The sequence below is a fragment of the Rhipicephalus sanguineus genome, chromosome 3 (genome assembly GCF_013339695.2).
Source record: "Rhipicephalus sanguineus isolate Rsan-2018 chromosome 3, BIME_Rsan_1.4, whole genome shotgun sequence".
In the NCBI taxonomy this organism is placed as follows: Eukaryota; Metazoa; Arthropoda; class Arachnida; order Ixodida; family Ixodidae; genus Rhipicephalus; species Rhipicephalus sanguineus.
The window spans coordinates 210,113,093-210,129,417 of record NC_051178.1 but is presented as its reverse complement, the minus strand read 5'-3'; the positions used below and the strand labels follow the sequence as shown (position 1 = coordinate 210,129,417).

Genomic DNA, 16,325 nt, shown 5'->3' with positions numbered 1-16,325 from the left:
AGAAGGAAACTGAAAGAGCATTCTTTGTCTACTGCAACACCTACAAAAGCTTTGTAATCAACTGAAAATATTTGTGGCAGAATGTTGCACACATCTGGTTTCTGCTCATGTGATCAGCCTGAAGCCAGTTTCAAACAGCTGGCTTCTGGCCAATCACATGGGCAGGAACTGTATGCTCAAGAACCAAATGAAGACAATGTGCACAAGATTCCAACCCTGGTCTGTGACCAACATCGTAGTTTCCCATTATTCTCTACCAGAGCCTCAAGTTAGTGTGAATGCCAAGTGGGTAACTTTCATGGTGTGCACTTGTAAACCGAGTGGAATAGCCTGCCTACCTTCCATTACATAGCGTACTTAGGGCAATGGAATACATTGAGAGTTCATACCTGTGCAACATTTTGGAAACTGAAAAACTTCTAACAACCGCCATTAAATATAGAAAAAATTCCTTTTGAGTGGCAAGACTTTTCTAGCTGTTTTGTAAATAACACGTCTCCCTTTTACTTCTGGATAAAGTTACTAGAGCCTGCTCTTTTTTGAACTTGATGGCTATTCAGACTACACTTGTTAGCATTTTCATTAAACTTGTTTTTACTTTAACAAAAGTTAACACGGTCTTTTAGGTGTGCAGTCTGCATAAAGAGCACATATGCTTTTCCAGTAATTAGCCAGTTTTAGCTGATCACTGCATACAGTTTATTTTGCTCACATTTCTTGCACTAAGGCACAACAAAAAATTGCACAGGTTTCTAATTTTTGATAAGTGTGTAGCAGCATGCTTCGTCGAGACAAGAGAGATGAAACAAAGTTTCGCTCTGTTCAAATGGCTTTGCGACGGGGTGATGACAGGGTAGGAAGGGTTGCGTTCTTGTCCCACTGGAAGGACCCATAAGTAGGGGTGTGCGAATAGCGAAATTTCATGTCGAATCGAATAATGCCGAATAGTGTCCAAAAATGTCGAATATATCGAATACAAAAGATTTTATTGAAAACTGAAAGACCAAAGAAATGAAATAAAATGCCACCACTGTACAGTGCGGTGACAGCTTCATTAGTCATTACACGCCTTTTTGGGAGTCTTTTTTTTCATCTTTTATAGGCGCACAGGTGGGTTGATAGAAGAGCTGCCATTCCAGTCAGCAGCGGCACATGGCTAACAGAGGGGGGTACAAAAGCTAGATTTTGTTTTCCTATGTTCGCGCCATACAGCTCATCTGACAACAGTTATGTGGTGCTTCATCGTCATGAGTGCTCCGGGCCAAAAATCTTTGGGCACCCGGTCACAGCAGTGTTTTAACTGCGCGCTGGAAAAATGGGAGTTTCTGAACGAGTGGTAGGGTGCGGCAGTGGCAATTGCACAGAGTCAATAAATTTTCACATGTGAAGCCAATCACCGAGGGTTTCGTGGGCCAAAGGTGGGACATTTTACTGCGCGGCATACGCGACCGAGCTACGCAAGAAGTACGTGCCTCTGTTTTGGAAGCGAAGTTGTGAGGGGCTTCATAGCTTTCTCATGTGTATTTCTACGTGTGGAAGTGACAATCTCCTTTAGAATAAACATGCGCTCATTTTGAAATGGAATATCGCTGAAAGTTTTAACGAAAAGCTTATTGTAACGACATTAGTGTTAGTTTTAGCCTGCTCACTCTAACCAAGTTGCACCATTGCCCTTATCGCATTTTAGATATTCGTCCTGTCGAATTATTCGAAACTTCGAATAGTAGCTACTTGAAAGTTGGATCGAATTATCCGATTAGGTAATATTCGATTCGAATTTGAAACTCGAATGTTCGCCCACCTCTACCCGTAAGAGCAAGATCGAAGTCTGAGAGGAAGATGTTTTTGTGGATTATATATAGCCAATTACCAGCGGCTGCAAGCTTGCTATTATACTCCATAACGAAGAAAGTGAAACCAAGACATTGTTTTGCACACCTCTAATGCGCACACAAAACCACACTGTGTGCGAAGCGGCAGGAAGAGAAGAATGCTAGCACTGGCTGCTGCCAAGCAAGCGACTATCAAGGCAACAGTTGATTGAATACATGTAGTATACAGTACTTCAGTATTTTCTGACGCAGGGTGTGTCGTGGCCAGCAAAGCTAAAGTAGCCATTAAAGTTTAAGGTCATGCTCCAACTCCGAATTATTAGCACTTTGCTGGCGCTAGAGCCCATTTCTAGCTAGGTACAGCAAAAAGACACAAGGCTGTTTCTGAAAAATTTATTGTCATTCAATATGTCACACTTTGTATTTACACCTTCCTGTTGACAGTGCACTGCAAAAAGGGCTAGGCAGGAAAAGGACAAGAACAGAAACTCTCTTTTTTTTGCCTCTAAGTACAGGTCTGTTCTTGTAGCAGCAAAAAATTAAAAACCTAATTTACGCCTCCGACAGGTCAAGAAGTGGCAAGGAAGGAAAGCACACTGGTCAGGGAAGGCCAATCACAATGCACTTGACCTACACTCAAGGAACAAAAGCCAAGCTCATTGCGCAGAAGGCCGGAACAAATCTTCGCATGCAGCAAGAATTCACCAGGGAAGGGAAGTATCTTCATCTACCCGTGCTGCAAATATAACAGTGAACAGCTTATTTCTAACTTCAACCGTGTAGCTCTACAACCCATCGGTAGGCTACAAATGCAGCCACCTACATGTCATGTGATTGAACGTGAAGCAAGCGCATAGGCTGGCACAAGGTATGCCCTTGGTCTTTGCTTCTCTTTCGGAAGTTGAAACTGCCTCTTTTTTTTTTTTACGCTAAATAATTTTCTCTATTCTGGCCCCAGTTACTCAGAAATCGAAAATATTGTTTGCAGAATAGCACTCTTTTTATACCTTTACACTATGCTGTATATGAACATTATTGTAACTCCCCCTCTTCTTTTTATGTGAAGTAAAAATAGGAGGCTCTCTAGGCTCTAGGTACTCAGAGTGAAGGTACATGTGTCAAGAGGGTAATCCTCATCTTGAATACTATGATATAAGACAACACTGGACGTGTCCGCATATGCTCAACAGGTATGAACAGGATAAACAGGATGATTCAGCACATGTCAAAGTGCTCAAGTAAGCAGTTTAATGAAGAGGTTTAAATTAGTCTTACTTGCACAATTTAACACTGAAAGATACTTCCAACTCAACTTCTTTCTTCAAACACAGTTTTATCACTGTGTACATTGCAGTAGTGATGCAAAGTTGCAAGCAGCATGGCTTGCAGCTGTGTATTGTTGTCTTTAAAATCACAGCTGTTATTTTATATGTTTAACAAGGAATATGTATGCCTATCTCATGTTTATTAATGGTGCTTGTGTCCATTTCATGGAAATACTACGGGTTTTTAGGGGTTCACCTGCTTATTACAGTCTGAAAGTACAACTCAAAACCAGAAAATAAGTAAAGGTAGGCTACATCTATGTTCCCAACGTTCTTAATGCTCTTGTTGATTCAACCAAGCAGCAAAATGTAACAGACCCCATACAAACTTTTCCTATTATATTTTTTACCTAAAGGAATAGACTTCAACATAGCTGGTCCCATAAAAACATCACCTATACTCAACACATTTACAATCCACATAATTGATAGGCAAAACCCCCGTAACTTTGCATCACTACTAAGTAGATCATGAACCAGTGTGCTCATGAGGCAGTCCTCCCTCTACATGCAGTTGATTCCACACACTTCTCCAAAGAGGAGCATAGGTGCACAAGGCAAGAGCCAGCAGAACAAGGACAAAAGAACAAGGTGGGAGGCACATGTAAACTGTACAACCTTGGATGTTAACACAGCAGTTGGGTGTCTTTTTTTCACTGCTTGCTCAATGCTTACAAAAAATATCGTTTTTTTTTCATTCTCCTTACTCAATGCTGTACAAACAACCAGAGCCTCATGACTGCCTTCAACAAGCATGATATGTCATCGCGAAAAGTTGATGTCACGAGACAAGACGAGTCAACTTGGATTGCTGCTGATGTTTGAAGGCTGGTTTGTGCTGAGCTAGGCACCAAGGGCACAGACAGACCACAGCAGCTTGTGAAAGGCAGTAAATAGTATTGTCCCTTGTACAAGCAGTGTAGTGTGGCCAGTTGACAACTGTGTGCTGCTTCTGTGGAGAATTTGCTTTCATCATTCGACTGAAAGAAATTGGGGTAGGCAGAGAATGAGACAGTGACGCCCTAAGCTCCTTATGACTTTACAGTCTTGCATCCCATACTTCACACTTGTCCTCCTTAGCCATTATTAAGTACACTTCAGTGAAAGGGTGTGCTCATCGCTCGCGAGGCAGCAACAAAAGAAAAATAGGCATTCACAAGTAAAGTGAGGCTAGCAGCATCACCGCTCAGAACTGAAACGTTAGCACCTCTACAGGGTGGCCCAGCTTGCATGTGCTACTAGGAAAGAATGCAGCTTCAGCTGGAAAGGAAGACTGTTGCACATAACACAGGGTGGTTCTCACACACGAATCACACACAAGGTCACCGAGATGTGTTGACATGTACATGTGCACTGGAAGAGAAGCACGTGTGTGCGCTTTGCATGACCATTTCATCTTCTGCCTTGCACTTGCTTGATCTACTCCATCACATCACTGGCACACAAGCAGCACTTACTGACACAGGATAGTCCTACTGCAATCTTCAAAAGTGGCAAGGAAGAAGACAGTATGCAGACTGGTGGAAATTACAATTTCTCTTTTCTTACCAACTAAAACGAGAACTTTCGCTTGCTTGGCAACACTGCTTCACTGACGAATCTGGCAGCTAACATACTGTGCTGGCTGGTCAACGTACATAAATAACAGAAACGAGACAAGCAAGAGCCACTGGCAAGGGGAGTGCCCTATCGAAAGATGCAGTGAAGAGGAACAAGAAAAGTCCTGCCTTGCCAGGATATCAAGGCTTGGCTCATCCCTAGTGTGCAATCTTGCAACAACAGAGCTGCGCTACTAGCTCTTTTTTTCTCGCAATGCGATCAAAGAAGCCAACAGTGGCACTAGCGTGTGAAATGTAACTGTCGTGAAGACGCAGTCCCTGCGGCATCACAATGCCCCATTCAGCCACCACTTCACAGGAAAAAAGATAACACAATAGGGCACGACTGGGGACCGCTGTCCCCAATGACAATGGCAACAGGAGCCTGTCGTGCATTTTCCAACTTTGTCTTCATCACCTGCACCCGAGTGTGTTGTTTTTAAGCTTGGAACAGGCCTTGGGTTGCTAAAATTCTGCTCCAGTGTAAAGAGGCACCTGATTCACATTGGCTTGCACAGAACAACCTCCTTTTCCATTTGTTAGTTCATTGGCTGGCTGCCTTTTTCCTTGGGTGCACACTGGTTCCAGACACGTTTGCACCACTCCTATGGAAACCGAACAGGCTGCCTTGCATCTTGAGGAAGTGGTTGGCATTAAGCACCGGCGTTGCATGTGCTGTGCATTTGTTGCAAACACCGCTGCTTGTTGGAGGGAACCAGCAAAACTGCTGTGGCAAGTAGTGGCCGCTACAATTCGTGGATACCCTTGTTATGGCTGGCCGGTGTTGAGAAATCATTACGCACTTTCCCTGAAAAGGAAAGAAAGAGAAAGAATGATGTTACAAGCCAGCAACATATCACAATGTGCTTTGTTTCTTTAGCTAAAAGTACTCAAGAGCAGAGAAGTTGATGATGAGATGGTGTTTATTGGCACAACGACCGGGTGATGCGGTCAAATAGTGCCACGACTTTGCGTGCCATGAAATTGCATGTATACACTCACACCTCTTTATAACAAAGTTACATCCTACACGAAAATAACTTCATTATACCCGAAAATTCGTTACAAACGTATATTCTTAACACTGAGTGTGTTGCAAGACTATTCTTCATTTACTTCGTTATAACCAATATTTCGTTATATCCGTGTTCGTTATATCGAGGTTTCAGTGTAAGTCTTCATGCTGTTTCATGAATATGGAATGTCTTTTTCATCTGTGAAACCAAAAGCAAAGTTAGGGGGCACATTTACAGTCGACGTCCGATTTCCCGGACCCTCAAGGGACCGCGAAAACGTCCGGAAAAACGAATGCACGTAAAAACGCACCTTTTTGATAGGTATTTTTCGCTGACGGAGACGGTCACAGCCGGAATACAAGATTCCCATAGCAATTCAGCCAATGCATCGTTTAGGTGGCTCTGAAAAGAGCCGTTTATATAAAAAAAAAAAAACGACGTGGCCGGCACTACCTCATAGGTCAGCACATGGGCGCAAAGAAGTCGCTTATTTTCTTTTGCATGGTCCGCTTGCCCGCGATTATGTCTGCCTCAATTTCAGTCAACGTCATGTTGCCGCTGTACACCAATGACAGTGTCATCAGTGCTCGCGTCAACTCCGAGCTCGTTGGCTGTGTAGGAGCTGGCTCTTCGTTCTCGGTGTCGGAGTCATCGGAATCCTCCGTAACTTGAATGATTTCGTCATCGGTCAACTCCGCACATAGCTCGAGGTCTTTGTCAGCGTCGGCAAAGCCCTCAAGGGTTATCTCGGCTGGAATCAACACGCCGCCAGCGCGCAGATCGTCGAAGGCAACGTCCGCGGATGGCAGTTCGTCATCGTGAGCCTACGAGGTGGATTTGTGCGCTTCGAAGGCGCGGACGAAGACGAAGGAGCAGTCGGTGCCATTGCTGTAAACGGCGAATCCGCTCGACGAAAAGCGCAGCACGAAACAGCTAGGAACTCGGTGGATGCTGAAGGTCGGGAAACGTGATCACTGAAGGTAGCGCGCAGCAGCAAACGATCAACCGCAGACACGACCGCAGAGCTGGCACAGCTGACAAAACAACACGTGAAGACGTGAACGAACACAGTGAGGTTTGGCTTGGCTAAGCTACGGCTGGCAACGGATTGACACGTGCGGTTTCGAGGTTACGGCAGGCGCGGTGCGGCGCACACCTGCGATGCGAGTATGGTGGGTTCAAGGATATGAAAATGAAAACAACCAAAATGGCGGCGTCGGTGGCGACTGTGGGTCGGCGGTTAACAGTAAAAAGTCCGGGAAATCGGATGGCGAAGGCTATAAGCGTCCGGAATTTCGGACTTTTTAATACATTGACTCTACGGGGAACTTGACGGTGCCACAGATGAGTCCGGGAAATCAGGCATGTCCGGAATTTCGGGCGTCCGGGAAATCGGACGTCGACTGTATTAGAGAATGTATATTTTCTTTTACCCTTTTCAAAAAGCAAAAACTAAAATTTAGCACAGTGACGACTAAAAAAACCCTATTAGATAGCTTACATACTACTAGTATTTAATAGAGCTGTGCGAACAGCAAAATTTTGGGTGCGAAGCGAATTCGAATATTGAAGTGTGAGTGCGAATCAAATTGAATATTTTTCGAATACTTAGAAGCAAAATTGCAGAAAAAAAAAGTTAGAGAAGATTCCTAAGCATCTTCTTATGAGATAGCAACATGAAAGCGTTTCTTTTCGCTAGGTTGATGAAGCACTGGCGGGGTGGTGTTTCATAGTTGTCCTGTCAAGAATGAGGCAATGTAGAGGCCGAATTCTACTTATGTACATGATTTGGTGCAACCACAGTGTTGCCGACAACACTTTACACGTGATAGGCAAAGATGCCATTTCCTCAGCCTCTCCTCCTCTTTCAACTTCTGTGGAAGCCCAACTGATGTGGCGGACAAGGGTGTGCTCCCTTCGAGTCCGGAGTTCCAAATCTGCCTCGTAGACGTCGATATATAAGAACATCTGAAATTTTGGATGCTAAAAAGCTTTGGCTTCCAACTTTTCGGACTCCCTGCCAAAATTTCAGGTCCAAAACAGCATTAATTGAGCCCCCACCTCTGCCACATCTTTCATCTCCATGTTGGAACCAGCGTTTTCTTGAGTTAATACATCTGCGACCGTAGTGAAGCTTGAAAGGCATCTTTGCCGCAATAGCGGGGTGTGATGAGGTGAAGCATATTGAAAATCTAGGGACCACTTCCAATCGACGTTGACTGTGTCTTGGCAAAGTTCGACCTCAACGGCGCTTGAAAGGCAGCTTTGCCACAATACGAGAGTGTAATGAGGTGAAGCATATTGAAAATCTGAAGGGGTCACTTTCAATCGGACGTTGACCGTATTTGTTTTTGGGAAGTTCGAATAGTAAAATTCCAGTGCGAATCGTATCGAATAGCAAACACTATTCAAACAATATTCGAAATTTCGAACATTCGCACACCCCTAGTATTTATATGTACAGTAGTACCTCATTGATACGTTCCCGCTTACTACGATTTCCCCGCTCCTACGCTGCGAAATCGCGAAAATTAAAAATAACCCAATACAGCTGTGTGTAATACGTTCCGGTTAATGCATTCCCGGAAAATACGATTATTCGGCAGCAACGTTCAGCACCGCGGAAAACTGTAGTCGTATAATACGTTTTGTACTCAAACTCTCATTCAGGTGTGCAAAAAGGGCCCTCTCGTGTACTTGTGAAGCGAGAAGTGGCAGACAGCGACTTCTCACTTCACACAGCCACGGCAGCTTCTCCGCAGTGCCTTCCCCCCCCTCCGTGCTTTCTCTGCTTTGCACAATTGTCCCTTCCGCGTCTCTTCCGAATTGCTCGATCGTCCCCTTCGTGTCTTCTCCGAATTGCTCGATTGCCGCTCTCTGTCAACCACACACCGACCCGAAGGCAGACGGCGACGCTGGCCGTCAAAATCTTCAAATGGCTTGCCGCGGAAACGCACATGCCGCCGCCGCATCGCCACCGCTGCACAACACGCCGCCACCCGTAACCACAGCAATGCCACCATTGTGCCCATTGTGCCCAGCCATTCAAATGGCTTTTCCCTTCGCCTCCGATCACATGTATTGTGATGAATCCATAAAATCAATCAATCAATCAATAAATATGGCCGATAATTTCCCCCACACTTTTCTCCCGAAGCACATTCGTTTTTGGGTTGCTGCGCCCGGCGCAATTCCAGTCGGCGTATTTCTCTGGCTGGGCAATTCTGCCTACCAGCGGGTAATCAGATGCTGCCAGAAAAGATTTGTTCTGGAAGATATCTGGAAAGTTTTTGGTTATCAGACGCCAAAACGAGACGATGCGCGCTCGCCGCCATCTTTTTGAGGGCTCGACAGATCAAAGTGCGGGTGCTTGGGAACTTCACCTTCGGTTGCTATTACGCCGGGCGTTATCTCTTAAAGCCCGTTCCGCCGTGCGAGATGGTGCGATTACGAGTGGCGGCGAACATAGCACATGTCTGAAGCTAAGACAGAACGCAAACTGATCAGCGCGAGTATGCGACGTAGTATGCGATTGCCGCGAACAGCTGTCGCTTTCGGGGACGCTTATCACTTTCGCGAGATTTCGCATATCGTGTTGTACCATGATTGTTACGTGCACTGCGAAGAGTTGAGCTTCCTTTAGCGGGGCTCGTTTTTCTTGACGGACGGGGCAAGTCACGTGTGATCTTGCGAACGTACGTTATCGTATCCCAAATGCGTATGCTCGAGAATATCACTTCTGCTCTTCGGCAAACCTAGCCCCATATTTCCAAGCGGCAATGCAGAAAGAACCGACGCTCATGCGGCGCAAAGTTTCGTCTGCTGACACGGCGGTAGCGTTTCTTTACGTTTAACGCTCGTTGTCACAGAGTTCGATTTTGCAATATTCGGGTTGTCTCGGGATTTCGATACACGTGACCACGACGTTATTTTCGGTCAGGACCGGAACTAGCTGGCTGACCTCTGGCTGCCAGCGAGATGCCAGGAATTCAAAAATCGATGAGTCCCTCCATGTTTTTTGAGAAATAAATGTTTTTTGACCTTGCACCTCAATATGGCCTTGTCAGCCTCAATTTTTACTGGATTCGGATCGTACGTTTTGCCGGATCATACGTTTATTTTCCGCATTTTTTTCGGAAACGTATCAACGAGGTTCTACTGTACATACATACTAGTATTTGCAAAAACTGACTGCTTTCTGGTCATGAGCTAATGGAATGTGCGACATGGCCGATTTGTAACAAGCAGCTTATTCTGTTTCTACTAGTAGTGCCAACGCAGACATATACCTTACTTGGCATAATCTTAACACTTTATTACATTCCACAGCTTTCGACTTAAAACCAGCTGTATAAAGGCAGTTTGAATGCATCATCCCCAATAAAAGGCAAGACAGGCAAGCAACAGACAATGATGTCATAGGATGGCCGCCTTCGAAGTAGAAAAAAAAAATCATGCCGATCCTATGCACTGTGGGAATCACTGCAAGCAAAGCTTTGATGAGATAACAAGACAAAACAGCATGCCCTGATAAGGAATGCACGGCAGACTGTGGCGGTGAATGCCTTCCATATTTGGCTATCAGCCCCGGGAGTGGTGAGTCAGGCTCAATACGAGCTGCTGTGGTGCTTACGGTCAAAGTGGCACAAACACTAGACAGCACACCGTCACAAACACACAGCAAACATGCACGCACACACATTACAAGGCCACTGAAACACAATGTTAAGGGGGGACATGGCACTTAAAAAATATTTTTTTATTTCCTGATCGATCTTGATGAAATTTCCCGGGTCCATGTATGCTTGCAAGCTAATTTCAAATATGCAGTTATTTTTGTAGTGTAATGTGCAGTTCTTAAAATACAAAATATTTCGTGTTGCCTTTTGGGGAGCAAGATTTTCTCTAAACTGAATGAGTTGCAAAGTAAATCAATGTATCACGACGATCTGGAATCAGAACTGCGTGCAGTGCAACAAAAATGGATGTTCTAAACCCATTAGAATAAAAGTTATGGTATGCTAACGTTCACGAGTGAAATTCCAGCTTGAAATTGACTCAACCGCAAATGTTCAACATACCATAACTCTTGTTCAAATGGGTTTAGAAAATACATTTTTGTTTCACTGCACACAGTTCTGATTCCAGATTGTCATGATACACAAATTTACTTTGTTAGACACTTTGTTGGGATTTACTTTGTTGGGATATAAAAATATTTTTATATCCCAATTATTACAAATAACATCTCCTATACCTTCCTTGGCATTATTGTCTGCTAGTTCTTATTATTATTGTGTCTAACAAAGAAAAACGAGCCCTTAAAAGTAGAGCTGTGCGAATAGCAAAATTTCGGGTGCGAAGCGAATTCGAATATTGAAGTGTCAGTGCGAATCGAATCGAATATTTTTCTAATATTTCTTGAGTCTTTCTAGAATACTTCTTGAATACTTCTTGAATACTTCGAAGCGAAATTGCAGAAAGAAATGTTGGGGAGGATTCCTAAGCACATTCTTATGAGATAGCAACATGAAAGTGTTTCTTTTTGCGAGGTTGATGAAGCGCTGGTGGGGTGGTGTTTCATAGTTGTCTTATTAAGAACGAGGCAATGTAGAGGCCGAATTGTATTTATGTACATGATATGGTGCAACCAAAGTGTTGCCGACAACACTTTACACGTGATAGGCAAAGATGCCATTTCCTCAGCCTCTCCTCCTCTTTCAACTTCTGTGGAAGCCCAACTGATGTGGTGGACAAGGGTGTGCTCCCTTCGAGTCCGGAGTTCCAAATCTGCCTTGTAGACGTCGATATATAAGAAAATCTGAAATTTTGGATGCTAAAAAGCTCCAGCATCCGATTCTTTGGACTTCCTGCCCAAATTTCAGGTCCAAAAGAGCATTAATAAAGCCCCCAACTCTGCCACATCTTTCATCTCCATGTTGGAACCAGAATTTCTTTTAGGTTAATAAATTTGCGACTGTAGCAGAGCTTGAAAGGCAGCTTTGCCACAATACGGGGATGTGATGAGGTGAAGCATATTGAAACTCTAGAGACCACTTTCAATCAGACGTTGACTGTCTCTTGGCTAAGTTCGACCGTAACGGAGCTTTAAAGGCAGCTTTGCCGCAATGCGGGGGTGTAATGAGGTGAAGCATATTGAAAATCTGAAGGGGTCACTTTCACTCGGACGTTGACTGTATTTGCCTTTGGGAAGTTCGAATAGTAAAATTCCAGTGCGAATCGAATCGAATAGCAAACACTATTCGAAAAATATTCGAAATTTCGAATATTCGCACACCCCTTTAAAAGCCATCTTTCCTTCACTGATTTACTTTGCAACTCACTCAGTTTAGAAAAGCCTTGCTCCCGAAAAGGCAACATGAAATATTTTGTATTTTAAAAACGACGGCTTATACTAGAAAAATAGCTGCAGATTTGAAATCAGCACACAAATATACATAAAGTCACCAAGTTTCATCAAAATCGATCAAGAAATGAAGACAAACTTTTAAGAGCAGTGTCCCCCTTTAAAAAAGACCTACCAGTACCCCCTGAACAAATCGCCGCTGTTCGCCATCATGAGTAGTGCCACTGATTCGAACATTGGTTCCTTCATCAATGATCGACACTCCCACAAGAGCCATGGATGCCAAATTTAAGCTCTATGGAGCATGCAGTAAAAGCTTAAAAAAAAAAAAATCTTCTGAACAAGCGCAGAATAAGCATATGCTATGGATAGAGCTGGAAAACAAACATGACGTTGTGCTCACAGCACAATGTCCCGATTTCTCACTTGTCTTGCCACCTCTGGCAGTTTTCATTGCAAGTCAATCCACCAACTTCAGATTTTCAAATTTAAATAAAATAGGTAGATGTAGATTAGCGATCATGCAAATCTGGTATTTCATTTGTATCAGTGCGATGACAAGTACTCCTCTGCCTGTTGAGTTGTTGTGATTATTTATAAGAATTTGTGCTGCTGTCTTAAAAATTTTTATCACCAGAAATGCAGCAGAAACAGCACCATACAGAAGCAATGCATGAACCCATAAGTCTTGTGAATAAAGTGCAAGGTGACTTTAGGCCTAAGGATTTTATAGGAGAAGAAGAAGAAAAATAATGTGATCTCATATACTACGTAGTAATTGAATAAACACAATAAATGTACCATCACAGTGGATGGTGGTGCAACGCTGTGGGAATTGCTGGATATACCAACCTTAGCCGCTGAAGGGCATCCTGTATCCGGTGGAGGCTCAGGCCAGGCGCAAGTCGGTGCAGCATCTCACAGAGAAAGACATCGCAGATGCCTGGGCAAGCTCGCTCAGCACGCTCAAATGCATCCCTCAGTTCTTCAACTGCCTCAGTCAGTTCTCCGCCAGAGTTGCGGTGACTGTTCTTATGCCTCCTCTGAGCCTGCACAAAATCATGAAATCATGTGAGCTGGTTAGCATACATCGAAATGAATACTTACTACTGTCTGACTGACGGGGCTCTACATCCCGAATCAGCACAACAGGCTATGAGTGATGCTGCGATGTAAAACTATGGTAAATTTTGACAACTTGGGCTTTGACAAATAAAACTTATAAAATAACCACACATTTAAATTGAACTGCATGTCCATAGAACACCATTTACTTAATAGCCTCAATATAACAGAGTGTGTTTAACTGCAATATCAATAAACTATACAACAAAATTTCACTGCTACTGCAAAGGCAGATCAAGAAGATAACTTGAAACTAGTGCGAGTGGCAGTCAAAGCAGTGCAGCCTTCTGGCAGTGGCGAATTTACATGGTCATGGCCTCCGGGATGCTCCACCACATCTTGGAAGCCATAAACTGGAGAACTGACTAGAAGCACTAGAAGGCACACACACTGGCATGCCATATTGCGCACTATGCTGTGTTCTATGTGCTTTGTGACAGCATCTGATCTGGTGCTCTTTTCTTGTCGTGTGCAAAGTGACAAACAAGATTAGTTGTATAGGTGATAGGATGGTAAAGTAAAAGCTCATTAACTTGACCCTTGTTAATTTAGAAAATCAGAATTTGAATTTGTTCTCCGGTGTCAGCAAGCATATGTATTATTTAATGTCATCAACCTCGCACTACAATGGATATATCTGGCTGCACGCTGGTTAATTTGGACAATTCTCAGAACGCAAAGCGCCGCAAATGTGCAGTGCAAAAATGCGAAAGTGATGTGACCCACAACGAGGTGCGGTACAGTCTGCATCGCCATCATCATTAGCACAAACCGCACAGTCACAGTAGGAAAGCCAGCAAGCTGTATGCCCATTTGCGTTCCACCTGTTACTACCCCAATGGTCGTCACGGGCCTGCGGAAAAGCATGGTCGCCATCCATGATCGTGTTGTGTTCATCTGCACCGGCTGCAGCAAACTAGTTCTGTTCCGACTGTGTTTGTGAACTGCACGGACACTATCTAAGATCTTTTTTATAGCTACTACAGTTTCATATGAAGCAACAGCGGCAAACAGTAGTTTCCTCATGACACGGTGCGTGTAGGCTGTGCATGTCTTCATAACTGCATGGATGTTATTTATGAACGCGTCTCCAGCAACCCCATTTTTGCCCACGGCGAGAGAGGCACTTAGTAGTTTCGTTTTGATTCGGTCCACTGCGCAAGCAATATCACAAACACAAAATACAAACACGGTGGAAGCTGTTGAAGATGGAAGAGTGATTCTGCTGCGATCTGCATACCGACGTCAATCTCACCAGCTAAATTGTGACTGATGGACGATCTGTTAATAAAGGAGGAGTGGGAGGGGAGGAGGCATGAAGAGCTCATCTTGGATGAATCACGATAGAGGGACTTTGCACAGTGGTCGCATTGTGAAGGAAATGACCATGGCTTTTACAATGCTCTTATGTAAGATAAGAACAGGATTTGTGTATTCATTCAGAAAATAAAAGTGCATCAATGTAGTAGACATTTGTCTTTTCTTGATACGCTTGATAATATGATGTTCGGTAAATTCAGACATTTTTTCCGGTCCCATGAAATCCAAATTAACGAGCTTCTACTGCAGTACTTCAGCACAATGCCCTCTCACTTGCTGACAAAGTCAGCAGTATTTTGCAAGCAATCTTTATCGGAGAGAAAACGGACATTGCCAACAAGGCTAGTACCCTGCAAGCCACCTCGATTGGTGAAAAACAAAGAATGTCAAAACTTCTTTTCAGCCACCACGTAACTCGTGCTCCATTATTTTGAGGTCAAAAGAAGCTATTCTTGATTCATTGAAAAAAAAAAAAGAGGAATTCCTAGCGACATGAAACTAGCAGAATCTTTTACCACAAGTACCGTATTTACTCGCATAATGATCGCACTCGCGTAATGATCGCACCCCTAAATTTTGTCGTCAAAATTCGATTTTTTTCCCCCGCGTAATGATCGCACCCCGAACTTGCCGCAGCGATATGTCGTGTGCCAAGTCTAGCTGATGATCATCATGTTTACCATCTGTCGAACGTTACGTAAATAACTCTTCAAGACTCACCAAGTGAACTGCATGCACCAAACAGATTCCTAATTTTTGCCCACCGTTGGTGGAAGCGTGCCGTCTTAGGATAGCAGTAAAGACAAATGCCGTAGTTTTCACCACATGCCCGCCATGTGTTTCTACGTCTGTGGCAGCTGAACGCGCCCATCTCTGTTTCTGTCCTTTAAACATGGCTATGCTGTTGCCGCAAATTTACCGATTTAAACGAAATAATTCATTATTTCGACGGAAGAAACTGTTCTGACGCGCATGACCCACTCACGACCTCCATGACTTACGAGAAAAAACACGTTCGCTTAGCTCCGCCAGCCGCCATGTTTGTTTTGATCACGTGGTTTTGATATCCCGCAGTGTTAAGGCCCAACCGGCCCAACCGCATGCACGCGATTTTCGAGCGACGGAGACGAGCGACAGGATTTGCTGTCGCGGAGGGCCATTCATCGCCGTCGCTTGTCGCGTCGCAGGTTTTTGGGAAACCAGAAAAAATCGCTTGTCACCCGGAAGTGAGTGTGACGATTTCCGGCAACATGGCAGCATCCCTGATCCTCGCTTTTGCTTCGGTTGCAATTTGCTCTTGATGCTTCCAATCGGCGCGTACTTCAAGGAAAGCAAGTTATGGACTACCTTCTTTACAGCCCCATCTCACGTGGAGAGTGAGGCAGCGGCCGTATTTTGTCGTTAATTTTGATCGACGGTTCGTTTTGATGTTTCGGTGTTAGCTTGCTGCATTTGTGGTAGCTTGCTGCAATGTCAACATCGTCGTCGTGTGAGGTAGCCCTTCTCCTTGCGAAGCAGCGATGTGAGGCGCTGCGGCTTTTCTTAAACGTTTCATGACAGCAAGAGGAAACGTTGTCGAGATGCGCCTCGTGGGCTTGTTTGAGTGCCGGTTCACGATGGGGCGATACGCGAGTTTTACTGCCGCGTTTAAGCTGAAGGCGGTTACGCGCTCGAGCACGGCAACCGCGCTGCCGGCAGGCATTTTGGCGTCGACAAAATCAGAATTAGGTATTGGAAAAATC

At 44.3% G+C, this 16,325-nt stretch overlaps 1 protein-coding gene across 4 annotated transcripts in view; it reads right to left on the bottom strand.

The window, feature by feature from the left end:
- Positions 1 to 2,209: 2,209 nt before the first annotated feature.
- LOC119388207 (serine/threonine-protein kinase 26) overlaps positions 2,210 to 16,325 on the bottom strand; it is a 121,457-nt gene continuing 107,341 nt past the window's right edge. For all 4 annotated transcript variants that reach the window (XM_037655872.2, XM_037655871.2, XM_037655868.2 and 1 more), the window contains exons 7-8: positions 12,991 to 13,187; positions 2,210 to 5,563 (exon numbers count right to left, since the gene is read on the bottom strand). In XM_037655872.2, the coding sequence (XP_037511800.1) occupies positions 5,551 to 5,563; positions 12,991 to 13,187 (210 nt within the window). In that variant the 3' untranslated portion in view covers positions 2,210 to 5,550. The remainder of the gene's footprint in view (positions 5,564 to 12,990; positions 13,188 to 16,325) is intronic.